The sequence below is a fragment of the Caenorhabditis remanei genome, chromosome II (genome assembly GCF_010183535.1).
Source record: "Caenorhabditis remanei strain PX506 chromosome II, whole genome shotgun sequence".
NCBI lineage: Eukaryota > Metazoa > Nematoda > Chromadorea > Rhabditida > Rhabditidae > Caenorhabditis > Caenorhabditis remanei.
The window spans coordinates 8147645-8174736 of NC_071329.1; the positions used below are offsets into that span (position 1 = coordinate 8147645).

Consider the following 27092-nt stretch of genomic DNA (forward strand, 5'->3'; position numbering starts at 1 on the left):
GAAAATCAAAGAATAATCGGTCGACGTGGCAAGCTAGTTAGCCGTCTCGAAGAGGCGACGAGATCGCAATATCGATGAAAAATCCGAAGCTGATAAGGATGAAAATGGAGAGAAAAACGAAGAGAAGCATCCCGGGAATAGACAAAAAGTGGCTAGGATCGAAGGGATGCGCTTCTCTCCTTCCAACAAGGGGGCCGCCTGCTGCAACTTCTCGGACCGTGCGGAACCGGTCTGCCGCCTTCAAGACACGATGGCAACGAATATATCCAGAGAGAAGGAAGAGGGGAGACAAGCTGATTTTTATTTCCTTTTTCTGTCCCTGTTTTCTCGCCCCCCGTCTACTACCAATCTCTTCGCAACACAATCACCGGAATTGATATTCATGAGGATGTTGTTCCGGAGAGAAATGTATAATAGGAAGAAAAAGGAAACACGATTCGGTGAATGACATTTGAAAGTGTTTGAGATGTTGTTTGAAACTATTCTAACTGAGAAAATATCCACGATTCTTCATTATAAATTCAAATAATCCGAAGAGAATTTAAAGAAACAGATTTCTTCTTCCAAGGAAAGCTTACATTCATTTTCAGCCCCAAAACTTTTCTAGTCTTATCTTTAAAAAAAATCCATGTTGATAAACAAAATTGTTGAACAAGGACCAACTAAAAATCACTACATATTCGCTATTTCGCCTCAATTTGATAATGTAGATTACATGATAATCGCATCAGAATCATTATAATTTCAGCTTTCCTTCACATAAATTTGTTACCCAAATTCTAATCACCCCAGAGATTTCCCCAAACCCTATTCCTTGTATGCTCCAAGCCTTTCTTCTTCCATCACTAAAAATGTTGTAATATCTTGTAAGTCAAGCTTATCTTGAAGTTTCCCACGTGATTGACGTCCAAAACAATCTTGTTATTCATGCATTACCTACAGTATGAATATCAGGAAGTTGCGACTCGTGAGGAACCCTTTTTGTGTTTGAAACCGATGTTTGTGATACCTGGAATCCCGTGTACTGAGAACAAAATTCGTTCAACTGAAAACTTTAAAAAATCATTCACCCTGAAACCTAACATACTGGAAAATAATGAGTCTTTCGGATGATCAAGAGTCTTCTTAAAATTCGTGAGATTTCACCCAAAACTAGAATTCTATCTTCCGATTTTAGAAAAGGCACAAGAAACAGACGTTTCTGACATTTCCAGGTGATCATTCAGATCTGAAATCACTCTGAAACTTCAGCTGTTCAAGAATTTGAATGAACTTTCAGTTTATTCTGCAACACTACGTACTTTGCACCAAATCAATATTCATTGCCAAAGAAACAAAAAATGGGGAAAGATGAAGGTGTACTTGAGTTTTGCGATGTGAGAATAAAAAAGGAAATTTTGATTCAGACCCGTCGGAAAGTTTGGTCACCTGGGTGGCCCAGGGGTGTGCGGACAGGAAAATTTCGGAATTTCGGACACTAAAAAATGTCCGACTTTCAAAATTTCGGAATTTCGGAATCTCGGAATTGTCCGAATTTCAAATTTTCGGACTTTCGGAATGTCGGAATATTCCGATTTTCGGATTTTCGGACTTTCGGAATGTCGGAATATTCCGATTTTCGGACTTTCGGAATTTTTTTTCAACAGACTGTCCCATTTACCCATATCGAATGCTGAAAACCGTTTTTTTGTTTGAAAAAAACACTGCGAAAAGACGAAAATTTTAAAAAAAAACCGCATGAAAACTGCAGAAAAAAATTTGTTCGAGACCCGTCATGAAAAGTGCGCATGCGCCTTTAATACAGTACTTTCTCTTCCATTCCGAATTTTTTTCGGAACGTTCCGATCGGAATTCCATTCCGAAATTTTTTTTTCGGAATATTCCGATCGGAATTTCGTTCCGAATTTTTTTTTTCGGAATATTCCGATCGGAATTCCGTTCCGAAAATGAGCCGATTTTCGGAATTTTTCGGAATTCCGAATTCCGTTCCGCACACCCCTGGGGTGGCCTAGGTAGGGAAAGTAAATTCCAAGTAGATTTTTAGCCCCATTCCTCACATAAATGAATGTTAAAAAATAATCAGAATCAGTGAACCAAACTCTTCACGTCACCTAAAAATTCGCTGATTGGTCAGAGATTTTTCTAGGTTTAGGCTCGTCGATTTTCGACGATTTGTGGAAAAGTTGTGCTCACAGAATCTGCTTGTTTTTCTGATAAATGACATCCATTTATACAAGGATTACAGCAAAATACAACAATACTTCCCTTTTTTAAACTATATATGGTCGAGAACTGAAGTACACCTTCAAATGTAGAAAATGAGGTTAAGCCAAATTTGTAGAGAATTAAATTAACAAGCAAAAAAAGTGCATAATTGTTATGATTGGACGGAAACTTTGATTTGCAGAGTTACGTCCATGCAGACCTTTTAACGTGGAAAAGTGGGAGAGTATGAGTTGGATCATATGCATTCGAGAGATCAATTCCAAGATGTTGTTGGTATCTGAAGAAGGGAAAATTGAAGATTACGGCTTTCAAAAGGCTGCTCACCTCATCAATTTCCTTTGCATAAAATCGGAAATATTGACCGGTGGCCTCATTGTTCCCATTGCTTGACGAACTTTTGCAACCGCCTGTTGACGTGGAATTTGCTCCTTGCTCATCAAGTAAGCAGAAGCGAATGCTGGTGCACTTAAATTAACGGATTGGCTAGAACTCTGAGTTTGTATTCTTACCGATTTCTTCCACGAGTACTGCAAACCAAAACATTGCGATTCGCTCGGCGAGCACGTTGAACCAAATCAAGAAATCCATCGAACATTTCGTTTAATTTGGTATCCTCAGTGAGCTAAAAAGATTTCAAAAAGAATGTAATGACAAGAGTATGGCTTCAAAATACCTGCATGCATCTCTGCTCAGTCTCTGGAAGACTGTAAGAGAGATAATAACGGAAATGATTGGCGGCTCGATTGCAGAAGCAGGGGCACTCGAAACCACGGTTTTGGCGTCTGGAAATTCTAGTTAGTTGAAAGTAAACAGGAATTGAACTCCTCGATTTTCTCTTACCGAGCCTCTTGAACATGTTCAGCTGTCTCATCGGCAATTTCACAAATGAATTCAATATTCAATCGACACATAAGTGAATTATTATTGACTGCATCACAAGCAGAAGCGAATACACAATCATCAATTTGCCAGACGACTTCATCAAGATACAATGAGCGAAATGGATGAACTGCTTTCATTTCTTTTAGTGTGTTAATAGCAGGAACTGATGCAGTTTTGACTCTTTCGAAGACGTCTTCTGGTCCATCTTTTGATGAAAATGGAGGTGACGTTGGAGAGAGACCGTAATCTGGTGAATCATCATCAGAATCGAGGAGTTCAGCACAAGAGAATGAGCGAGCAGTCCGTGGAGTCTCATAAATATCCGTTTCATCCGAAAGAATCGAGACTGTATCTTGCTGAAAATGGGTATTGGATGATGTGGGTTAAAATATTGTATTTGTTAGATTATATGAAGAAAGATTACGGTGACTCGGAAATGAGTTACCGTATTCCTTCTATATTGGTGAAATAGAAACAAAAGATTCGTAGGTGTGAAATGTGAAATCTGAACTCCGCTACTCATCTCTCAAGGGGAAATATTATTTAGTCATCCGAAAGAGTATTACCGTAAACTTGTTTACGCTCAAAATCTCAACAAACCGATGAAATTTCAGAAATGATAAGCAAGTGAACTGGAAAATCGACAACAGATCGAAAATCTGAACACTGATTCATAAGGAAAAGTGTCAGTTATTGTTCTGATCAACAAAAGAATGAAAAATTCACGTGACGAACGAATGTGTTTCAGTCAATTTAGTCGTTGCTAGACACATTTTGTGACCAATTATTATTTTGTATCCAAAAAACTCATTTGATTGGCTTACATTTTCCTAAATTTAATTTGTCATTCCTTCCACCCTCTCTATTTTTGACACTCAACCTTTAGTTGTTTTCACCTGCTTTCTTCTTTTTTTTCTCTATGCTGGAAACGTGTGCTTTGAGTCGAGTACTTGAGAACTCTTGGACTCCAAAACCCCTAATCTCATCATAAATCAATTTGTACTTTTCAATTTTTATTCCCTTTTTGAATCCTACAATAATCAAGAAGAGAATTCTAATGTCTGAATGATATAAATTTCAATTCTCAGTTCGAAAAACCAAAAATATCTCGTTTTCTATCCGGCACCTGGCACGAGATCCCCCACACAAAAGACCAATGTGACATCGAGTAAAACGGAAATTATGTGATGGAAATAGATGAAATCATGCAACAAAAAAGAGAGTGGGTGCTCACAACGGAATGACAGAATCCCTGCCAACGACTTGTCGATTTCGATGGGCGCACCTTGGCGGGTGCCACTTTTATTATTCGTACTGAATTGACAACGTTCTCTGTTGGAGATGCTGGAGTGATTGAGAGGACTGATGGAGAACGAGACGATGGAAGTGTCGGAGTTGGGGAGTCTGGAATTGAAAAGAAATCTGAAAAACTTTGAATAAGTTGTTTCAAAGTTCATTTCTACTCACCTACAGTATCCGAATCTTTGCACAACATCCGACTGAATTTATTGTTTTTATTGATAAGAGAATGCATTTGTTTGTTGTCAAGACCTGGTGTACTTCCAGCTCTTGCTCGAATCGTCAGGCTGAAATATTTAATTTTCAAATCAGAAAAACAGGAGTAACATGATTTATTGTAGATCAAATGATGCACTTTATCAGTTTCTGTTTTCAAAACATTTTAGAATTATTGATCACATTGGCTACATGTTTTCGAGAGTATGCAAACATTTAGCCAATGGAATTTCTTATAACTAAATTATAGGCTCGGTTGTGTGAAAACTTGCAAAACGATTACAGCTTTTTCAAAAATTTTCTATGATTTGGAGCCTTTCTGTTTCACAAGACATCACCAGCTACATGTACACAACATTATAGCCTAATAGTATGTTCAACAAAACACGACGAAAATGGTTTCTGCTCTGAAGCAAGACTCATGTTATTATTAGATCTCTTTTGTGCTCCAACTCTCGAATTTGCTAATTATCTTAAGAGAGTAATGAATGTTGTTTGCTCATTCTTAGAGTTTTCTACATACGAATATCCACTAGTTACGGTATCTCATTTCAACTTTTCTCAAAATCAGCGCCTACTGAAACTACCGTAACCCACCATAAACTTCTGATCTCTTTTCTCATTTTCCCACGTTTCCGTCATGTTTTACGTCAATAAAACATGGAAATGTGGGAAAATTCTACAAGAGAAATCATGAGATTTATGTTATAACGTGCGGAAATGGTGAGACAGGTATCGTGTGATCAACGGATTGAGGAGAAGAAGTTCAAGAGCTCAACGAGAAATGGATTCTCGGAAATGTTCAGACTTAAGAAGAAAAAAAGTTGAGAATAGGTATGTATGGCAGGATTTAAAGATTGAGATGAGATTTTCCCGTGAATAATATCAATGACTTACGGTTTCAAGTTGGATTGATATGGAGCAGATTTGGAGCTTCCTTTCATAATGTCCACGTCAAACGAATCTAGAAAAAATATGAATGATATTCTGATGGAAAACACTGGTGACGTTATGAAAAGCCACGCATCGAAGAAAAAAGAAGAATCTAGAAAAGAGAAAGAAGGGTGCCTTCAAATCACAAGAGAACTCTGAAGGTCTAGAGATGATTAGAGAGCTGTGAGCACCCATATAATTATGAATGAAAAGGTAGTTATCAGTGGGTGGAGATTTCATTCGGAAATGAATACGAAAATGATGAAAAAACAAAAAAAGGGAGAAAAACGACGGAGTGGGGGAAAATGAGGAGAAGAAGCGAGGCGGAGTATCGGCATTTGTCGATTTGCACTAGGCTCCACCCTCTCTACTCACAGAGCTCCAGATATCTGAAAGTCGTGTCGCTACGGGCAACCAACTCCGGCGTCGAAGGTATTCAACACTCTCTCACTCACTCAGAAACCACAAAACTCTTTTTCTTTTTCTACTTCTTCTTTGTGGTGATTATAGACGCAAGGGGAAAAGAATGAGAAATGAGAACGAATTTGGTTGAGGGAAGGATCGAGGTCAGTGTTAAAAGTAAAAGAAGGGAACTACGATAACAGGAGAAACGAAACGAGAGGAAGATGAGAAGGAATTTTTGTGAGTTATTAGCGGCCCACCCCCTCTTACAACTGCGCCCCACCGCAAACGAGAGAGTATCGGTGAGAGACGCAGAATTTTTTCTCGCGCGAACAAATATTTTTACCATTTTTGACCTATTTTCGCTGTTTTTAAGAACAAATTACATAAAAACTTTCGAAAAATAGTGAAAATAGGTCAAAAACTGTGAAAATAATTGTTGGCGCGAGAAAAAAATCTGCGTCTCTCGCCGATACTCTCTCGTTTGCGGCGGGGCGCAGTTGTAACGAATTTGCTCGGCTAATAAGTTGCGAAAACTTTGTTTAATAATTTTTTTTAACCAGTTGAGTGGAATATAAGCTGGAGCAATTATGAGCCCTAATGACATGCTTCATTTGAAGGACACTCACACAATTTTACGACCAGATAGTTTTCGAGTTAAAAGTATACAGTGTACTTCAGACTTCGTGTACTCCAAACTCGGCTACTTCCCAGATTATCCAACTAATGGTGTGTCCAAAGTTGCTACAACGACAAATCTGCGGTGTCCAAAGTTGATTTGTAGGTTTGTAGGTTTTGCAGGTTTCGCAGTTGAAAAATTAAGGATGAGCAATAACGCATAACTGCAAACCTGCAAATCTACAAATCAACTTTGGACGCCGCAGATTTGTCGTTTTTGCTGTTTTGTAGCAACTTTGGACGCACCATAATGAAGACATTTTCTCGATTTTTGAAGGGGGAGGAGTTATGTATCCCGGAATGAGTGCAATAACACAGAAATTATTGAAATCTTCACGAATTCACAACTCTGAAGAATCAGAGCGCAATGAAAAGATCACTCAACTTAACATAGTCTTTTTTGAGAATGTGCTCATCGACAACCAATCGAATCGAGTGGTGATTTCAAATTATTCAAACTGACCACAGTTCAAATATTGGTTATTTGGAATAGTTTAATATTTATAATTAATTTCTTATTCAACTGCCACCTTTTTCTCTTTATCGTTTCACCTTTTATTACCTTTTTTAAAAAAAAACTTTCTCATCTAACCTTATAACCTCGAAGGACAGATGAACAATCTCCAGCAAGAAATGATGCAACTTCTAGATGAATTTTTTAAAATTAGCAATCCGAACAAATGAAGAAAATTAGGAGCTTGAAGTCAGGGACCTGTTAAAAAGTGTCAGTGAACACAAAATCTATACGAACACACTCGCAATTGTTTTTTAAAAACTATTCTAAACCCCATTTCGAAGCTTTAAAAGAACAATCGACATTTCTTTGTATCACTATTAGCTTTTCACGGTCGAAAATTGAGAACGAGCCGCTTATTAACATCTGCATGTAGTGTAAATTTGTGACTTGCACTTTATTGAAACTTTGCTCGCTGAAACATCACGTTTTCTCTTCAAATGAAGAAGATGACTTTTAAGTTTTCGTCGATTGCAAGAATCGTTTTGAGCCATTGACACTCGACTTTTCCTTCATTCTCTGCAAAAGCTGGAAGTTATTGTTAAGACAAGAGAAAAAACCGGTAACGTTCATACAAGGAGAGTGAAAAGAATAAGAACCGAAATAAATATGATACAATCAAAGTTACAAGTCTACAAACTAAATGCTTCTATAAAGATTTCCCAATTCAGTCAAGAAGGAAAAGTTGTTTTTTGTCGTGCTTGTTTTGTGCATTCTCGATAGCCTTGACATGATCATCCAGCCGATTATTCACGAATTCTTGCTTCACGATTTCACCACTTTTCATCCATTCGGCTAGCTCTTTGTACATATCTTGTCTCTTCTCTGGTGTTTTCTGTATATCATACCATCGAGACATCCAGAATCCTCGCAGGGAGATATCCTTGAAAATAAGTGGTCCAGTCGGGCAATCTACTGGTTGTTTGCTCATTCCTCCATAAGTCACCATACAGCCTCCATGATCAAGAAGGCTTGCTAAGAAGAGTGAGCTTCTTCCTCCAACGCAATTTAATGCCAGTTTCACACCTGGAAATTTCTTCTTCCTGCCATATAACTCTTCTTGGGTTATCACGTCATCTGCTCCAAGATTCTTCAATTCTTTAACCAGCTCATCCAAATTATCTCGATTTCTCACGACATTGACCGATTTGAATCCAAGTATACGACAAATCTGAATGACGTGCTTTCCGACTGCAGAATTTGCTCCATTTTGCACAACTGTATCGCCTTTCTTCAAATTGATAAAGTCTTTCAGCATTCGGTATGCAGTTGGAGGATTCACCTGAAATTCGAAGTTGATCTTTATATGTTTATAAGGTAATCTTACTTACTTGAAAAACTGATGCATATTCTAATGGAAGATTTTGATCAATTTGAAAAACATCAGATTCCGAATGACGAGCAAGTTCTCGCCATGTTCCTAATCCAGATTTGTTCGGAATTACGTGATCTCCTTCTTTCACAGAAGTGACATTGGATCCTACACTGATCACCTTCCCAAAACCTTCATTTCCACCAACTGCTGGCAGAGTTGGTTTGACAGGATATACACCTGGAATAGTCTATTCAATTATAAGATTTCTTTTTTGTCCTCTTTGCCTTGAATTTGATTCAAATCTGCTGGGTTGACGGGCGCTGCAATCCATTTGACAAGCACTTCGCCAGCAGCTGGGTTTTCTGCGATATTGACAGATTTCAACTGAATTGCCTGTAATTTTCTTTTGTTTTATTAGGTTTTCGCTTTCTTGAGTATACCTCTGGCGGGTTTCCATATCCTTCGTAAACCAGTTGTCTCGTGGAGGCAGCTCTCTGGATAGACGAACGTAAGCTGAGTATTTTTAGCATCTGAAATACTTCACTTTTCAATTTTCTCTTCAGTTTCCGAATGCAAGCAAGAAAAAACAAATTCTGAAAAGAGGTGTAGATTTATTATCGGAATAAAAAAGTTCCGACATTTTTACCGACGCGCAAGAGTCGCGGCACTGGTAGATCAGAAACGCCCACTCATCATTTACATTTTTTCTGCAATATCAGGGCACGGTTTCGATTCTATTTACATTGATTTCGCGGGTAAAATTTTGATCTTTGTCCCTCAAATTTATATAGTGGAATTGAAATTTCAAGGAAAATAGATCAAATTTGATGAAAAAGTGGTATTTTTTTAAACAAAATGTTACCCGCGAAACAATGTAAATAGAATTGAAACCGTGCCCTGATATTGCAGAAAAAATGTTAATGATGAGTGGGCGTTTCTGATCTACCAGTGCCGCGACTCTTGCGCGTCGCTAAGAAATGTCGGAACTTTTTTATTCCGATAATACGAGATAAACAACAAACATCAGCGAAATTTCGGAGCATCGTAGTTGCGTTTTTCTCTGCGTCTCTTGTTTAACAAGGCTTTCTCTCTGCAAAACAACTTCGATTCTTTTTCTTTTTGCCATTTCCTTTTCTTCTTCTTTCTTCTAAATGAACTCATCACTGTCCCTGCCCGCGCGCGACCCTTTTCTAATCATTCAGTTTCATCTCATCAATCTTTTAGTGTTTTCAAGAGACGACGTGAAGAAAAATTGAAAACTCCCTTTTGAAGAACCACAGAAGCGAATCCAATTAAAACCCTGCTTCGGACAGTTGCAAGGTTGAAGAGAAAGCGAAGACGTCCTTCACGCAGCCATTTTCTCCTCTTTCTCTGAGCAGTCTCTTTTCAGTAACAAATCTCTGTCACTAACAAACAGGCCATCGTAAAACTCCGCCCTCCCAGGCGGCGCCGATAAACAACGCACTCGCCCTTGCAGTTAGATGGCCTGCGAGCCGAGCCAGTTGCACACAATTTACTCCAAATTTCGACACTAGTGATTTTCCGAGCCGCGCGAATATTGTCATCCGATACTGCCTTTTAGCTATGTGTCCGTCATCTCTCACTCATTCTTCCGGCTAATCAATCATTGACACAAGTTCGACATAGATTCGAAACAGCGGTATGGCGACGGCAAGGGGGGATAGCGTAAACAAAATGTCTCCCCACGTTTCTACGACCTTTTCCACATTTCTCTCACACGTCTCGTATCGCCTTTCTATCTACCTTCTTGCTGTTTGTGAGTACGGGTAAGAGTGGCGCCCCCTTCTGTGTCGGTCAACCCCCAAAAATTTGTTTCCTTTCGGTTTTGTTCTCTTGTTGCTTGCCAACACGATACACATTGCGCAGTGAGTTCCCACGAGTCCGAACAACACAGTTTGTTTTGTGGTTTTCTGAATTAATTCATCAGAGAATATGTTTTCTGATGTAAATGATCACTGCGAATAGATCATATAGATAATGGGGTTGTTGACTTTCCACCACAAGGATAATTTATTCATTCTCCTTTTCCTAGTTTTCGACTCCACCAGCTTCTCACTTTTGAAAATCTGACCTGACCCTTTCCAGGTCTCATTCGTAAAATTTTAGAGCTCGAAATTTTCTCATGAATAAGTCGTCATTCCGTAGTAAAAATTCGTTTCCTCCGTGTAAATACCGAGAAGTTGTTATCAGTGAGTCTTATCACATTCAAAACTCACATCTTGGCATTTCTTCACTTCGTTTTATTTAGTGGTTTCGGTAAACAGAAATTCCATTCCCTCCCCTTGTTTTTATTTTTCACCTATTTCTTAGAATCCGTCTTTGTAGTTCCATAGATTTAGAAATTGTGACAAAAAAAACGAATCGTACAAAATGTTAAGCAATGCCGTTTGCTCCTTTCTCTATCAATATTACCCGGTACTAGTACTATAAGTCATCAAATTCGTCAGCAAATAAAATGCGGAAAGGCATTGCGAGAGAAAGATGCTGAAGAAAAATAAGAAGAGAAACAGTTCGACCCCGCCCACTTTATTCGACGATAAAAGAGATGGAGAACACTTCAGAAAATAGACCCCTTTCTTTATCTCCAGTCTCTGTCACCTTTCCCGCAACGCCACATTTTTGTTCACATTTATACATCTAGTCCCGTCAGTTTCGTTTCATATTCCGTTCGTCTCTCTTTAACTGGTGGAACGTACTCATCGAACTTCATCGTTGAGAAGTATAATTGTTCCGACTAGTGCGAGAGATTTCCCGCCACATTTCACTCGATACGTACTCTCGCGCATGAGAGACGCACAGCACGCTTATTCGCATCCATTTTTGATGTTTGAAACGCTTTCCTACTTGTTTCGAAATACACAACATCAAGTGGATCGAAATGAATCGAAATTTGGGTGTGGTGTGCTTTGTGATGGCAACATTTTTCGATTTGTAGCAACATATGGATTCCACATGTCTCGCCCCGCATCAATACCATGAGTCGGTTTATGAGACAGAGGTCGTAGCAAACATCTGCACTTGAGTGAAAAGGGACAAGGAACACTGACACTCGGCTACACTCGAAAAATGAGAAACTAAACTCATTGCCGTCTTTTGTTTCTCTCGGTGCCATCCCTTTTCGATTAGGTCTGCAGGCAGAGTGCCTTCATATTCAGTTTCACAAAAAAGAAACAGTTGACTGAAGCTTTAAAGTCTCGATTGTGTTCGCAGAAGCTTCATGTTTCGTTGTTGCAGCTCGAAATTGTTTTCAAAAAAAAACGCAGGATCATCTAGCCGGCTAATTTCTAATGTCAGGCGTTCAATATTTCATTCAAGAATATTCTTCAATGAAGAAAGTCTCCAAATTCTTCTGCTAATATTGATTCACTCCTACAGTACCCCATAAAAAATGCATCAAGAATATGCAAATGCATTCAATTCCTTTCTTTTTCATGATGTGTCACCTCATCATAAACACATCGTCAAGACTCTTCTCCCTCTTCTCACAATTTTATCACCATGGTTCCTGCAGTCCCCACGCCATTTCTCTGCTTCTCCTCCATCTTCATTGCTCTTTCATCTCTTGTTTACGTGTCTGTTGTCTCTAACTCTTTATTTACAAAACGCTTTGCTTTCGCCTTTTCCTTCTGCCCTCCTTCTCTTTCTCTCCAGTGCGAGGCGGCCGTTTTTATTGCCATTGTCGTCTTCATCGTTATCGCCGTCGTCGAAAATTTTCTCACTTCTATATATCAATCATCACGGTAGAGAAGACGTCCCTAATTTGTTAATTTTTCAGGAATCGTAAACCGCTTCCGCAAAATTTGACAATGTCCGCCGAAGAGCCAAAGTCCTACGTGAGTTTCAAAAAAGTCTTCGGAAAGTGCGGCGCGCAAAAGAAGAAAATGAAAAAATGGGAAGAAAGAGATGTGATGAGTCAGGCAGAAACCGTATCAATATTTTTGTTTACCCCACCCACTGTCTTGTAGAAAAAAGACAGGGATGATGCAACGGGCGGTAGAAGAATGAATCAGAAAGTTATACCGACCGTAAAAGAAGGGCGAGAAGATGCAATTTCTGAAGAATTTCAGTAAAGATTTCTCCTCTTGTACACTGCCCGACATAAATATAGAGCCACTTGTGATTATCGACTATCTCACAAAAATGATGATACTTCAGGAAGTTTTCAAAATCGCAAAAATATACATTTATTAGCTGAAAAACATTGCATGCAAAACATTTTACCTCTGCCTCTTTGTTTTTGGAGAAATCGAAGAAATGTGAAAAATGGCTTCAATCTATCCGACATAAATATAGAGCCACTCACAAAAAGTGTCAAAAATGAGAAAATCTCAAGCTGAAAATATTGAATTCGAAATCTTCGTCGAAAGTTGAGTTGTTTAGAGATATTTCTCCAACATTTTCAGTTAAAAATTTTTGAGAAAAATGAGAATTTCTGCAAATTTTCAAGCCTCTTCATTTTCCGTTTGTTTTGTCTAAATAAGTTCTATCTAGTATCTGATTTTTGTCTCTATTAAGTGTGTAACTCATGAATTAAAATTTGGTGTAGTTTTTGTGAACATTTGAATCCGTCTGAACAACTTAGGTTGTCTCAAATCAGAAAAGTAGGAAATTTTATGAAATTTTGCATGCATTTACATCGGAATTTCTAGTATTTTAAACTTTAACTATATTTTTTTGTTTGTCAAACAACGAACTGGTCTTGTTGTTCTGTTTATCAACATTTATCCTGAAATAGCTCCACTGTAAATCAACAAAAAAAGTAGCAACATGAATTTTCATCTGTATCGTACAGAGGTATATTTTTAGCTCAGGTAAAAAGTGCCACGACTTCAGTGAAACTTTGAAAATGCAACAAATCTATGATAATAACACTGATATATGCTGAATTATTGTCATAATTGCTCATTGAACGCAGTTTGAATAATCTGATGATTTTGCTTCAACTTTTCTGATCTAAAATTTCATGTTGCTACTTTTTTTGTTGATTTACAGTGGAGCTATTTCAGGATAAATGTTGATAAACAAAACAACAAGACCAGTTCGTTGTTTGACAAACAAAAAAATATAGTTAAAGTTTAAAATACCAGAAATTCCGATGTAAATGCATGCAAAATTTCATAAAATTTCCTACTTTTCTGATTTGAGACAACCTAAGTTGTTCAGACGGATTCAAATGTTCACAAAAACTACACCAAATTTTAATTCATGAGTTACACACTTAATAGAGACAAAAATCAGATACTAGATAGAACTTATTTAGACAAAACAAACGGAAAATGAAGAGGCTTGAAAATTTGCAGAAACTCTCATTTTTCTCAAAAATTTTTAACTGAAAATGTTGGAGAAATATCTCTAAACAACTCAACTTTTGACGAAGATTTCGAATTCAATATTTTCAGCTTGAGATTTTCTCATTTTTGACACTTTTTGTGAGTGGCTCTATATTTATGTCGGATAGATTGAAGCCATTTTTCACATTTCTTCGATTTCTCCAAAAACAAAGAGGCAGAGGTAAAATGTTTTGCATGCAATATTTTTCAGCTAATAAATGTATATTTTTGCGATTTTGAAAACTTCCTGAAGTATCATCATTTTTGTGAGATAGTCGATAATCACAAGTGGCTCTATATTTATGTCGGGCAGTGTAGTATATTGGTGTTTGGTCAACTAAATTTGTTGAATCACCAGCTGAAGAAAGATCAAAGTAAAAGCAAAAAACAACAGTATTGTTTGTTTACACAAGGCTTTCGGATTTAAGAGATCAGAGATTATGCGTGAAAGATATGATTGAGTCGTTTGAGAGCCTAAATTAGAAGCTTTGAAGACTAATGAGTTTTTGAAAGTTGGCGAATGAGATAGTAGATCTGTGTTAAAGTTCATTATGTCCGTCTATAATACACAGCAGAGATGTTGGGAAGTGAAAATTTTCTTATCCGGAAGTCGGAAGTCGGAAGTTGGAAGTGATTTTTCTTATCAGGAAGTCGGAAGTCGGAAGTCGGAAGTAAAATTTCTTATCCGGAAGTCGGAAGTGAAAAAACGCCCGGAAGTCGGAAGTCGGAAGTCGGAAGTAGGAATTAGATTTTTTCGCAAATATTCAAAAACCCCAAGAGAAAAATCATAAAATTGCCGAAAATCAGTGGAAAATTAGTTTTTGGCTGAAGAAAAGCCTATTTTCTGTCCTTCTAGACAATTTTTCCATGTATTTCTGCGAAATTTACTTTTCCGAAATTCCACCGCTATGGAATGACGGAAGTCGGAAATAAAATTCCTTATCCGGAAGTCGGAAGTCGGAAGTCGGAAGTCGGAAGTGAAATTTCTTATCCGGAAGTCGGAAGTCGGAAGTTGGAAGTGAAAAAAAACCCGGAAGTCGGAAGTCGGAAGTCGGAATTCCCAACAACACTGATACACAGCGTTAACTCCGAACAACCAGTGAGTGCCAATTGGAACAAAGCTTTCTACAAGTAGGAAGCCTGAACCTGAAAACACTTTCTCCGAGTATAGAAATGCTTGAATTTATCGGCCAGTAGGTTCATTTTATGTTTACGAATTTCCGGTTCTCCTAGAATATTCACAACCCTGATTATGCTACTTCTCTCTGCTAAAACCTTCTTCTGCCTCAATTCTTTTTCTCCTTGGTTGAATTCTTCGTGAAAATTACATGCGACCTCTTCTTCCTCTCCTGCTTTCGATCAAAACAACATCGCGTGGAAACTATTGCCATCGAATATTGGAGGTTACCGTGGGAACTGTGCACTCCACTTGAATCGATCAATCCCTCGCTTGCGTTTCTAAAAACTGCAAATTCATATTTCAACGTCGAGGCGTCTGTTTGAAGTGTATTTCGGGTCATTCCCCACCGATTCGTGCCTTTAAAGTTTGCACGTGACCCAGACTCAAACGCGGTAAATAGTAATGCGAAGACGCAAATATTGAGCAATAGCAACGGAAGGTTCATGCATTTTGAGGCACCCATTATTTGTGTTTTACAAATCACAATTTTAAATTCCATTGTTGTGTACAAGTTAACAGCAACTTCATTCAATCGATCGACAACTCCAGAATGTTCCTTCTCCCGTTCGTCCCGCCTAATAACGATGAATCATGGAATGAAGTTAGCGAGACAGTGAAGAGAAAGTCGGAGACCCAGGCAGTTGCACAAAAAGAAACATTTCAATGTCGCCCGCGCGCAATCTGTCACCTCCAACAATTTCTCGCTCTTTTCATGTAAAAAGGGCGGAGCTTGCGAATGTTATGACTGTAGTGCTGTCTAGTTCTCTCTCACTCCCTCTCAGCTTGTATTGAAACTGTTTACCAGCCGTCAGTTTCTCGTTTGGCACTCGTCCTGAACGATCGCTTTCATTTTCATCTCTGACTAGAAATCTTTTTTTGGCTCATTCCTATCAATCGGGATGTCGACCCCGCAATTCCTCCGCTGGTACGAGCAAGAGAAGGTACGGTTTCATGAGAAACCATCTGCTGACGGTGGTTTGGTGGAGAATCTGGTTTCTTTGATCTCTGGAAATCGGATAAAGTGTATCACATTCCCAGACTGCATGCGATGCACAAACACTTTTCAAAATGATTTTCAAAATATCTTAACAGAGTTCTCATCCCTGAAAATTCCATCAGAACACTTTAGTGTCTTGTATGACACATTCCTTTCGTTATCTGCATTCTCGCCCACACCTTTGTCGGCGTTTTTCCATTCCATTATCACTATTGAAGCAGTCAAAAGAAATCTATAGTCCTTCAGTGTTTGCTTTTTGGACCATATAGCGGCAGAAAATAGAGCAAAATGAAAACAACCAAACATGTAGAAGACGTTTTTTGTCGTCTACATCGTTGTCATCAGCTGTGTGAGAAGTTTTGGGAGCGCGAAGATTGGTGGGGTAGATTGGATAACAGCTCTTCCGTTTTCTTGGTTCTCTGCTTGCTTGCTCGCTTATTCTGTTCACCCCATCGTGCGCCACACGCGAGGAGCTCACCAAAGCTCCCACACTAGTATATTTCTACATGATTACCCTTCTAAACATTTTGAAATGGCACATGGAAGAAGAAGACAGAATGGTTGCGCTTTTTGCTATTTGATATCCCATTATTAGTCTATCATGTTTTCAGCCAGTCCCATACCGCTCGGTTCTCCAAGAGAAGTTCGAGCCAGGACAAACTCTCATCGTCAAGGGATCCACCATCGATGAGTCCCAACGTTTCACCATCAACCTTCACTCGAAGACCGCTGACTTCTCCGGAAACGACGTTCCACTCCACGTCTCCGTCCGCTTCGATGAGGGAAAGATCGTTCTCAACTCGTTCTCCAACGGAGAGTGGGGAAAGGAAGAGCGCAAGTCGAACCCAATCAAGAAGGGAGACTCCTTCGACATCCGCATCCGTGCTCATGATGATCGCTTCCAGGTAAGATTCTAACTTAGGAAGATTTGATCATAACTATTAATTAATTTACAGATCATCGTCGACCACAAGGAGTTCAAGGACTACGAGCACCGTCTTCCACTGTCGTCGATCTCTCATCTCTCCATTGATGGAGATCTCTACTTGAACCACGTTCACTGGGGAGGAAAGTACTACCCAGTTCCATACGAAAGCGGACTTGCCAACGGACTTCCAGTTGGAAAGAGCCTCCTTGTCTTCGGAACCGTCGAGAAGAAGGCCAAGCGCTTCCACGTCAACCTTCTCCGCAAGAACGGAGACATCGCTTTCCACTTCAACCCACGTTTCGACGAGAAGGTAAGGAGACACAAAAAAGTTTTATTTGCTACATTGAGACCGAAAACGCAAATAAGGGTATTTTATAAACGTTTTCCTGTTACTGAAATCCTAGTGTCTGCCCGTTGATAAAGTGCAATTGACAGACATGTTTTTGAAAAAAAAAAAGTATGATTTCAGCACGTCATCCGCAACTCGCTCGCCGCCAACGAGTGGGGAAATGAGGAGCGCGAGGGAAAGATCCCATTCGAGAAGGGAGTAGGATTCGACCTTGTCATCCAAAACGAGGACTACGCCTTCCAAGTCTTCGTCAACGGAGAGCGCTTCATCTCGTACGCTCATCGCGCCGATCCACACGACATCGCTGGGCTCCAGATCTCCGGAGACATCGAACTCTCTGGAATCCAAATCCAATAAGTTATTAATGGACCCAAGTCCTCTTCTCCTTATTCTGTTATCCACTCTCCAATTTCTCTTGTATTTTACTTCTCATCAATCAATCTTCCGAAAGTATACTGCCCCTCTCACCCCCCAAAAAAGAATCTTTTTCGCATGGCAACTGAATGGAAAATGTAATCAATGTACTTTCTAACTCTTGTAATAAAAAATGGATAGCAGAATTCCTTGTTTTTATTCCATATTTGAAAAACACAGATATTTATGAAAGCTGATCAAAGAAGTGCGGCAGGGAAAAAGATTTGCGATTCTCAGCCGTTTGAAAAATTTCTTAAACTTTCTAAAGCCTGAACTGATGATAAACTAATATGGCCATTCTCAATTCATGTCGGTGTTAATCAAACTTTGATTCTTTTTGCTAAAATCACACGAATGTTGACAATTCAAAATCGTTGGATTTCGCTCCATTTGTCAATGCCTTCAGTGGAGCGAGATTGCATTTCTCTATCCAATTTCGGGCTTAATAGAATCCATCAAATGCTCGAGCTCTCCGGTATCTTTATTCTCAAAACTCAATCGAAATATTGTTTTTCTCTCCACGCTTGTCATTTTCAGAACGAATAAATAACCCATCCTGTTCATTTCAGTGTCAGATGAGCGCCGACACTTCGGCACGTCTTCTACAGCTCGATCCATTACTTGAAGCAAAAAATCCAAATGTTAGAAATGAAGCGGCGGCAGCGTACGGTAAATTATCGATTTTGAGTGAAGATGTGAAAGAGGTAAATCATACATTTATTCACAGTTGAATTCATAAATGATTATCGCTTCAGAGCCTGAAAAAACACGCGAGTTCTCAAGCCTGGGACACTCGAGTTTCTGCCGGAAAAGCTTTGCAAGCCCTTCTTCAAAATGTTCCAGATTTTGAAAGAAAAAAGGTTTTGGCAAGAAGAAAAATAGTCTGATCATATCATGAATTTTTACAGGAGAATGAAAACTCGTCAGTTTCAGAACGAATTAAAAACATCGTCGTACTGAATGTGCAAAGAAACTTTAAACCTCTTTTGAGTGATGATGAAAAATCATTGAAAGCTGGCAAAGAACGAGGGAATCAAAAGACACAAAGAGAAATTGTTGATCAGCATCTCGAATACAATCGTGTCACTGGAATCAGCTCGGTATGAATTTTCTGTTAAAACGAAAATGAAAATTGCTTTTAATTACAGCAAAAGTTTCTGAGCGATGATGAGTTTCTTCACGAGGGAGTTTCAGAGCCAGAGTTACCTTCGACAAGCAAAGAGTTGTTGCAAGTTACAAAAACAGAGATAATAGAAGGAGAAATTGATGAAAATTTCAATGATGATAGTGAAAGACTCAAAACTTTCTGGAAAGTACTGAAAGAGTTTGTAAATATGGTCGCTGAACAACAATGGTATACAAGGCACGGGGCATCGATTGCAATTTGTCAAATAGCTACAACTTCATATGACAGGTGAAATAATTGTAGCTGATTTTTACTTTTTTGAGAATCCACGATTTCAGACTATCTTATGAACTGATTGATACAATTCTGTACCTATTAATTCATGTACTCATTCTCGACAAGTTCAATGATTTCATCTCCGGCCGAAACGCAACTGCACCAGTCAGAGAACAATGTGCTCAAGCTTTGGTTCATATGCTTCGAAATACAGATGAAAAACGACGAGAAGTAGTGTTGGAAATCGTAGTTCAGATGGTCAGCACTCCGGGAGATGATGTGAGTAATTTTAAATAGTTCGTAAATACTATTCTTTATTTTTTAGAACTGGAACATTCGTCAATCCGGACTTCTTATTCTCAAGTATTATTTTGCAATTGCACGCAATGACGATGATGATCACAAGAAGACATTCGATCGATGCTTCGATCTTGTCATTCAATCACTCGATGATCCAATTGATGATGTGACCGGATGTGCAGTGAAAACACTAGCATCAATACTGTCGAACAAAGAAATTCCACAAGAAGAAATGAGTAAACTCGTAGAAAAAGTTATGAATCATGTATGGAAGTTACTGGATATAGAAGCAGCAAAAGAGCAACTGCGAGCTGGTCTCGACGCTCTTTGTATAGATCTATTAGAAATAGTGGAGTTATGGTTACGATGGAATCAAGAGCTTGGAATCAGTCGACAGAGTTTATTGACAATATGCTCAACTATTGATGCAGCATTTCCAGTTCGATGCGAGAAAATTGTGCAGCTGCTTGATGCAGATATTGATAGACCTCAGCATGGAAAACTGACTGCTGAAGATGTTTTTATTATCATTAAACAACTATATCGGATTCTTCTTTTTGCACCGCCATCGGATTCTCTCGTGTTCTTAGAAAAAACATTCATAACATTCAGCAAGGTGTTTCGAACGTATCAGTGAGTTTCATTTCTTTTCTATAAACCTCAAGCAACTATTTTCAGGCATATTCTTATAGAAAAAGGTGATGTAAGTCAGAAAGTTGGAAACTGGCTTGGATGTCTTCTTCTCGATCACCGTAATCCTCAAATCGATGTATTCGCATGCGATGTCGATGGAATTTCCAGTAACAATAAAACATCGACAGAGCTGATGTGTTCAGAAGAAATGAGATTTCTTGGAGAAAAGGAAAAAGACAAAGTATATCTGACACGGAAGATACTATGTGCTAAGTTTTTAGCCATCATTCTGGAGGCTTTATATGAATCTGACGAAGAAATTCAGGGGCAAAAAGTGTACGTTGATAATTTAAATACTTTTATTCCATCGAAACCAGTTGTTTTCAGAGACATTGCTGTTCAATTACTCTTCATTCCATTCTTTCAATCGCGAACCATAATGCACAATCTAGGAGTTTCGATTGTTGTCAACGAGTGGGCCGCTCTATATAGAGCAGCAGTTAATGCAAAAATCACAGAGAAACCGCCACCAATGACAATCATACAACTAGCAGATTCAATTGTGAGAGGTCCTGGGAAGCAGTACGATGAGATGACAACTATTGTACATGGATTGACAAAAGATTGCAATGAATTCATCGAATATTGTGTTGTACGAGGATTTGATCGAACGAGTACGGAAGCCACTGGAGGAGCGCCTGAAGACGTGAGCAAGGCAGCGTATTCGACAGTCCGACCAAATCTGAAAACAGATAAACAACGAGAAGCAATTGATACAAGATACAACACGTTGTGTAGATCTATCGAAAATGCAAAAATGAATATTAAATCTAATGGAATGTAAGTTCATTATTTTTTTAAATTTAAAGTTAAATAATAATTTTCAGCCGTATTAATGCACTTTTGTCTTCTACTCTCTTCTATTTTGGAAATGCTCCTGAAAAGTTGACTCCACAAATCCGTCCAATCGTAGAAACGATGCAAACTGAAGAGAATGACGCAATGGCTTCAGAAGTGTTTCGTGGCGCCGTTCCCCTTCTTGTTATGTTCAGTTGGCCAAGAAATCCTCGTCCATACGTTAAAGTTTTGGCGAAAGCTCTCGATTCATTCTCAGGATGTTCTATTCGAATGCCAAAAGTTGGAGTTACAAGTCCCGGTAGTCAAACAACGATAATCAGTATGAGACGGATATGGGGAAAAGAAACAGAAGACGGATTTGAGGAGAATAACGGAATGGTCTCGGCGGAGAGTAGGAATGCTGAGCTATTCTTAACGGTGGGCTAACGTCACCAATGAACTTGAAATCATTCTTCTCCAGATTCTCTGTCAATTCAATGCCACGCAACTCGCCGAATTCTATTCTCATTTTGACTTGAGTGAAGACGTCGACCTGAATGTAGTAGATATATCGACTTGCCCAGAATAGTTTATTCGTTTTTTTTTCAGACTTTCCTAACCCGTTTGGAGCTTCACAATAGTCTTTGGAGTCGTGTTGGATCTCGGCTTTCGGAACAATCAACTGATAAAATCTTCAATTTACTTCCATCCGATGATCCTGCTATTCGATATGCGTTTGCGAAAGCCATTGAGACGTTCTGCAAGTCTTCGTGTGGAGATACTCTATCAAAATGTTATACGAGACTTGTCATTCTTTCCCAAGATCTGAATAATGTAAACTCGAGATTAGCCACTGTTGAAGTTTTCCTTCGACTTTGTATGATGGATACATGTTATTTGAATGGATGGGCAACTCTATTGGCTCCTCCTGTGTTTCAACTTCTCACAGATCAGTGCGAAGCAGTTCGTGACGCCGCTGGAGAAGCGTTCCGTCGATTAATTCCCGTCGTGACTCTTGAAAATCCGAACTTTGTGATCGAAGGGATCAGCGAAGAACTCACTAAAAAACGAGCGGAATACTCCAATTTTATCAATGTTCTCGGTGCACCGAGTAGCCTTCCACGTGTCATTCGAGAAGATATTACTGGAGGATTCGATACGAGTATGCTTCGAGAATATCAACTAGAAGGAATAACATGGATTCGATTTTTGCGAACCTATGGACTTCATGGAATTCTTGCAGACGATATGGGTCTCGGAAAGACACTTCAGACAATGTGCTCCATCGCTTTATCCGTAGACAAAGATGATCTAGACGAACGAAATAAATGTTCACTCATTGTCTGCCCTCGCACTCTCGTAGATCATTGGTGTCTAGAATGGAATCGATTCTTCCCCAAACGAATTCCAGCAGTAAAGAATATTATAAGAGCTCAACGTGCAGAAATTTGTGTCATCCCTTATGACGACCTAAAATCTGCATACATTTCGTGAGTTTAATTTGTTCGTCGCTCCCAAAAACTAATAATTGTATTCCAGAGATCGTGTCTGGAATTACATTGTTCTTGATGAAGGACACGTCATGCGAAACTCAAAACGACGTGCCTGGAAGTTTGCAATTGAACTGGTCTGCAAAAGTCGACTTATCTTGTCTGGTACTCCAGTGCAAAACTCGTAAGCTCTCTTATTTCATCCAATTTTTAGTCGCCGTTTCACTTCAGGCCTGCTGATCTCTGGTCTTTGTTCGCATGGCTCATGCCGGGATATCTGGGAACCGAGAAACAATTCCGTAGTCAATTCCTCAAAAAGATCATGAAATGTCGACTACCGAAAGCAAACGAGCTCGATCTCAAGGCAGGTTCCGCTGCCATTTCACAACTTCATAAACTTGTTCTTCCCTTCATCATGCGTCGTTTGAAAACTGAAGTGCTCAAAGAACTCCCAGAGAAGAATGTTCAAGATTACGAATGTGAGCTCACTGACGATCAGAAGGATGTTTATCGATTCATTGTCGATAGATGTACATCATCATATGAAGAACTCAAAAACAAGACTGGCATTTCGAGTCTTGTAACTTTGATTTCTCTCCGGAAGCTTACGGATCACACAATGCTTGTTTATGATACTTTATTGAAAATCGGAGCACCACAAGACATTCTCGCTAAAGCAAGGACCGCGAGGTCAGGAAAAATGGAGGCACTGAAGCAGTTGTTGATTGAATGTGAAATTTGTAAGAATCCTGATGATGAAGTGTTACCAGAAGCTGACGAATTAGGCGGATTAAATGAAGCTGGACCCGGTCACAGAGCTCTCATTTTCTGTCAGTGGAAGACCTCGGCTAAACTTGTTTCGAATGCTTTGAGTAGTGGAGAATTCGGAAGTGTCGTATCACATTTAGTGCTAGATGGAGACGTTCCCGCTGGAGATCGAATGAAAATGGTCAATCGATTCAATGAGGACAAAACTATCGACGTTTTGATTCTAACAACACATGTAAGCGCTCTGAAATAATTCGTAATTACTCACTGTCTCGTTTCAGGTCGGTGGTGTTGGTCTGAATCTCACAGGTGCCGATACAGTAATCTTCCTGGATCACGACTGGAATCCAATGAAGGATTTGCAAGCCATCGATCGTGCTCATCGTCTCGGACAGACTCGAAATGTCAATGTATACCGACTGATTACACAAGGAACTGTTGAAGAGAAAGTGATGAGTTTGGCCAAGTTCAAACTTAATACAGCACAGGCTCTCATTGGCGCCGACAATACATCAATGATGACGATGGAGACTGGAGAACTGATGAATATGTTCACGTTAGATGGCGATGAGCCGCTGAAAAAGGGAACAGGATCATCAGAGCCAGCTGCGAAAAAGAGCAAAAAGTGAGTGATGATTCTAAAAATTTCGAAAATCAACTTTTTTCAGAGCCTCAACATCTGGTGGTGCTTCAGAAGAAATCAATTTAGCAAGTATGTGGGACGAGAGTCAATACGACGACTTCCAAGTCGATAATTTCCTTCGAAACGCATAAATCAACACAATTACCCTGTATCATGTGAAACCAATAACATACATATCAATTCCATATGTTAAACTTATCATGTTCCATTGCATTTTAATCTTTCTTTTTCATTTTTCAATTTACATAGGTCATTTTTTCCTAAATATGGGTCTTGTTTCATCTTTCCATCCCCATGCCGCTGTCAATTTTTTTTTATTGTTCGTTGTGAAATTAACTACTTTTAAGAATTTTAATAAATTTTCCAAGTTTTCAAGTTTCAATAATAATGAGTCGTTGTCAACCAATCGACAAGTTTTCTATTTTAAACAAAATCAACAATAAAAAACATGAAACTGAAACTAGATGTTCCAGAAAAATGACTGAATCACCAAAAGACGTCGACCCTTGTCTGGCCTCATTGACCCACTTTGTGGATCACACCGATCAATTGGCGGAGCACACGATGAATTCAGTCGAGTGGGAAGCTATCGAAGTTCTGATGCCACGGATACTTCGGGTGAGTTAGAGGGAGTGCAGTGAGCAAAAAAAGAAGAAAAATTGCAGGGAAAATCGAAAGACGACGTGAAACAGTTGTTGCTGGCGGAGATTGACGGAATGTCGAAGAAGAGGCTGATGGCTGTGTTGGCTGGAGAAGAGTTAGAAGAATCGTCGAGTTCTGAAGAGGAGGACGAAGTTATGGAAGAAGAGGAGGAGACGGCTGAAGGATCTCGAGCATCAGTGGATTCAGAGAAACCAATAAACGAGGAAAAACAAGAAGAAAGTAGTCCAGAGCCGATTCAAGCTGACAATAACGAAGTGGAAGAAGAGCCGGAAGAGGGAGAAATCAATGACAACGAGGAGATGAACAGATCAATAACACCTCCAGATCCATCACCGCCAAAATCTGAAGAGAAAGAAGAGGAATTAGATACTGATGAGGAGATCGATCGGCAGCTGGAGAGGGAGCTCGAAGATTTCATTTGATTCAAATAACTACTCAACAATATTGTTTTCTCTGTGAATTATAATGTTATCCCTATTAATTAAAGATCTTATTTATTCTCCATTTTACGAAATTCAAAAAGTATAGAGTATTTCTGTATATGACGACAGAGGACATCAGCGAAGACGTCGAAGTTGTTGATGATGATGATGAGAATATATGACCTACAACAACACAACACACATACATATTTCTTATCCGTCCTTATTTTTCATCATCATATATAATTCCATTAAGAGAAGAAGCATATCCTCATATGGTTCTCCTAGACGACATTTCCCGGCTTTCTCCGAATATTCTTTTTTTGGGTTCAGCAGTCTGAATTTCGGACTTGAACTTTTGTAGAATCCCTAGAAGTGTTGTATCAAAAATATATTTGAAAAAGAGAGTTTTATGTGTGCAGTTTATTCTAGAAACATTATCCAGTCATCCATGAATAACAGGAAATGAATGTTCCTGGTTTGACGGTTGGAATGGAAAAAAGAAGAAGCCACGAGTTTTTTCGTTTTGCAAATTTTTTTCAAATATTTTTTGTTTGAGTCATAGACAAAGTGATATAGTCTAGACAGTCTTCTATTTTAATATTCTGGCCTTGTTATCAGAAGAGGTGAGTCAACTGAACTTGCATTGAGCATTGAGAGTTTTTAAACTTCTTAAAAGAAGTTTAAGAAATTCAAAATATTTTGAGAATTTCGTAAAAATGAAATCAATCTGTAAAAAGTTAATCTAAGATTTCAGTTTTGAAATCATCTCAAGTTTATCATACAAAAAATAACATAATCTCGTGATACAGTCTACGGTTTCTCAAAGTTCGAAAATGAAGTGACGATTCTCTCGGCATACTTTTCAGCACTGTTTTCTGCTGAAAACACATTTTTCTTCGGCTCAGATTATATACGTTTTGTAGAAGAAGTCTTAAGATTTAGTTTCGAAGTTGATAAAATTTATGCAAAACACTTTCACCAAAATGTATGTAAAAATCCGCCGAAGCGGCGGTTGTAAAAGAAAATATCCGACTTCCATCTCCTATTTCTGATACTTAGGTTTTTCTGAATGAACACCCTTACACTATTGACACGAACTTTTTTCTGGAAAGTACTGTAGCTCATCCAATAATTGTATATTTAGATTATTAAACAATAGCACTTGCTCAATATCTTCTTCATTCTGCTTCATCATTCCATAATTTTCAATATTTATCCGACAAACAATGAATAATGAAAACTTCTAAATTACGCCTTGTCCCCACTACTTTTCCCAGTTTTCCAGAAGTCTCGTCCTAGTTTTTCCATCGTCGTTTCAATCAATTATTCATCTGAAAAAGCGCATTCGAAGAGGTGTTTGGATGCGTTGTCTATAATAATTAGTCACTACGAATGAGTGAGAAATGAGTCAAAAAGAAGATACTTTTACATGAGAAAACAAATTAAATACAGACGATTCCTACTTCGTATTGTTACTTTTTTATTTTTCATTTTTTCTCTTTTCCCCAAGGTGATTGCTCCATTTTCGATATATCTATCTATCTAGTTATTTTGTTTTTTACGTTTATTTTCCTCTTTTTTCATGTCAATCAACTTCGAATTGCCTTGTTTTTTGGTACGTTTTATCTCGAATTCTAATCAGTCTTGTGGAAAATAAAAATAGGAGAAAACTATTCAAAAAGGTCATTATTTTCTGAACACAGAGATCGTAGTTTTGGAAAGGATTACTGTAGTTTAAGCACCCTGCATATCCATCCTGGCTTCCCTAAAGTATATGTTTTCGAAGTGAATTTTTCCCAATCTCATGTGACTTTTTTACAGAATACTGCTCTGCTAGTCGATCCCTTTCAGTCCCCTTCAGGAACTCAAAAAATCATTTATTTTCGAAAACCCGAAAAGACAACAAAGATCTGATCAGAGATATTCCGTCTATAGACTGAATGACGTGGATTATCTTCTTAAAATCTCTAAAAGAATGTTCTAAAAACAAATTTATCTGAATGTTACGAATCTTTGATTGACTAAAAATTAATTCTAATTTTCAGTTCCTTATTTATCTGAAAGGAGTACAAAAATCATTTAACTCAACAACAAACGATACAAAGTCTCTGAAAACGACAAGTTAGAGTTCTCTGAAATGAGGAAAGAAACAGTCTAGTCGAGGTATTCAGAATTAGAAATAGAAGAAGAAGTCAACGTCATTTGTCTGAGATTTCGAATAAATTTTCAGTTTCTGAGAAAGGAATC

General features: G+C 38.6%; 5 protein-coding genes across 5 annotated transcripts; 2 read left to right on the forward strand and 3 right to left on the reverse strand.

The window, feature by feature from the left end:
• Window positions 1–2409: 2409 nt before the first annotated feature.
• On the reverse strand, window positions 2410–5567 carry GCK72_005274 (uncharacterized protein; the record flags this gene model as incomplete). Its single annotated transcript, XM_003117212.2, has 8 exons — window positions 2410–2503; window positions 2551–2691; window positions 2736–2848; window positions 2900–3008; window positions 3067–3464; window positions 4343–4530; window positions 4576–4694; window positions 5521–5567. 8 exons carry the CDS (start codon window positions 5565–5567, stop codon window positions 2410–2412), a joined length of 1209 nt encoding a protein of 402 aa, XP_003117260.2.
• Window positions 5568–7817: 2250 nt separating this feature from the next.
• GCK72_005275 (uncharacterized protein) lies at window positions 7818–8995 on the reverse strand (the record flags this gene model as incomplete). Its single annotated transcript, XM_003117121.2, has 4 exons — window positions 7818–8432; window positions 8482–8702; window positions 8750–8858; window positions 8906–8995. 4 exons carry the CDS (start codon window positions 8993–8995, stop codon window positions 7818–7820), a joined length of 1035 nt encoding a protein of 344 aa, XP_003117169.2.
• A 7948-nt stretch (window positions 8996–16943) lies between these two features.
• Window positions 16944–23497, reverse strand: GCK72_005276 (uncharacterized protein; the record flags this gene model as incomplete). Its single annotated transcript, XM_053725113.1, has 8 exons — window positions 16944–17177; window positions 17394–17607; window positions 20046–20209; window positions 20455–20761; window positions 21804–21870; window positions 21918–22038; window positions 23190–23275; window positions 23383–23497. 8 exons carry the CDS (start codon window positions 23495–23497, stop codon window positions 16944–16946), a joined length of 1308 nt encoding a protein of 435 aa, XP_053589307.1.
• GCK72_005277 (uncharacterized protein) lies at window positions 18260–23888 on the forward strand (the record flags this gene model as incomplete). The annotated part of the gene is made up of 15 exons (XM_053725114.1): window positions 18260–18388; window positions 18440–18544; window positions 18593–18784; window positions 18833–19098; window positions 19149–19365; window positions 19412–20019; window positions 20065–20355; window positions 20407–20859; window positions 20907–21294; window positions 21338–21415; window positions 21466–22346; window positions 22396–22530; window positions 22578–23349; window positions 23396–23739; window positions 23783–23888. 15 exons carry the CDS (start codon window positions 18260–18262, stop codon window positions 23886–23888), a joined length of 4965 nt encoding a protein of 1654 aa, XP_053589308.1.
• A 346-nt stretch (window positions 23889–24234) lies between these two features.
• Window positions 24235–24842, forward strand: GCK72_005278 (uncharacterized protein; the record flags this gene model as incomplete). Its single annotated transcript, XM_003116702.2, has 2 exons — window positions 24235–24375; window positions 24423–24842. 2 exons carry the CDS (start codon window positions 24235–24237, stop codon window positions 24840–24842), a joined length of 561 nt encoding a protein of 186 aa, XP_003116750.2.
• Between the last annotated feature and the right edge of the window lie 2250 nt (window positions 24843–27092).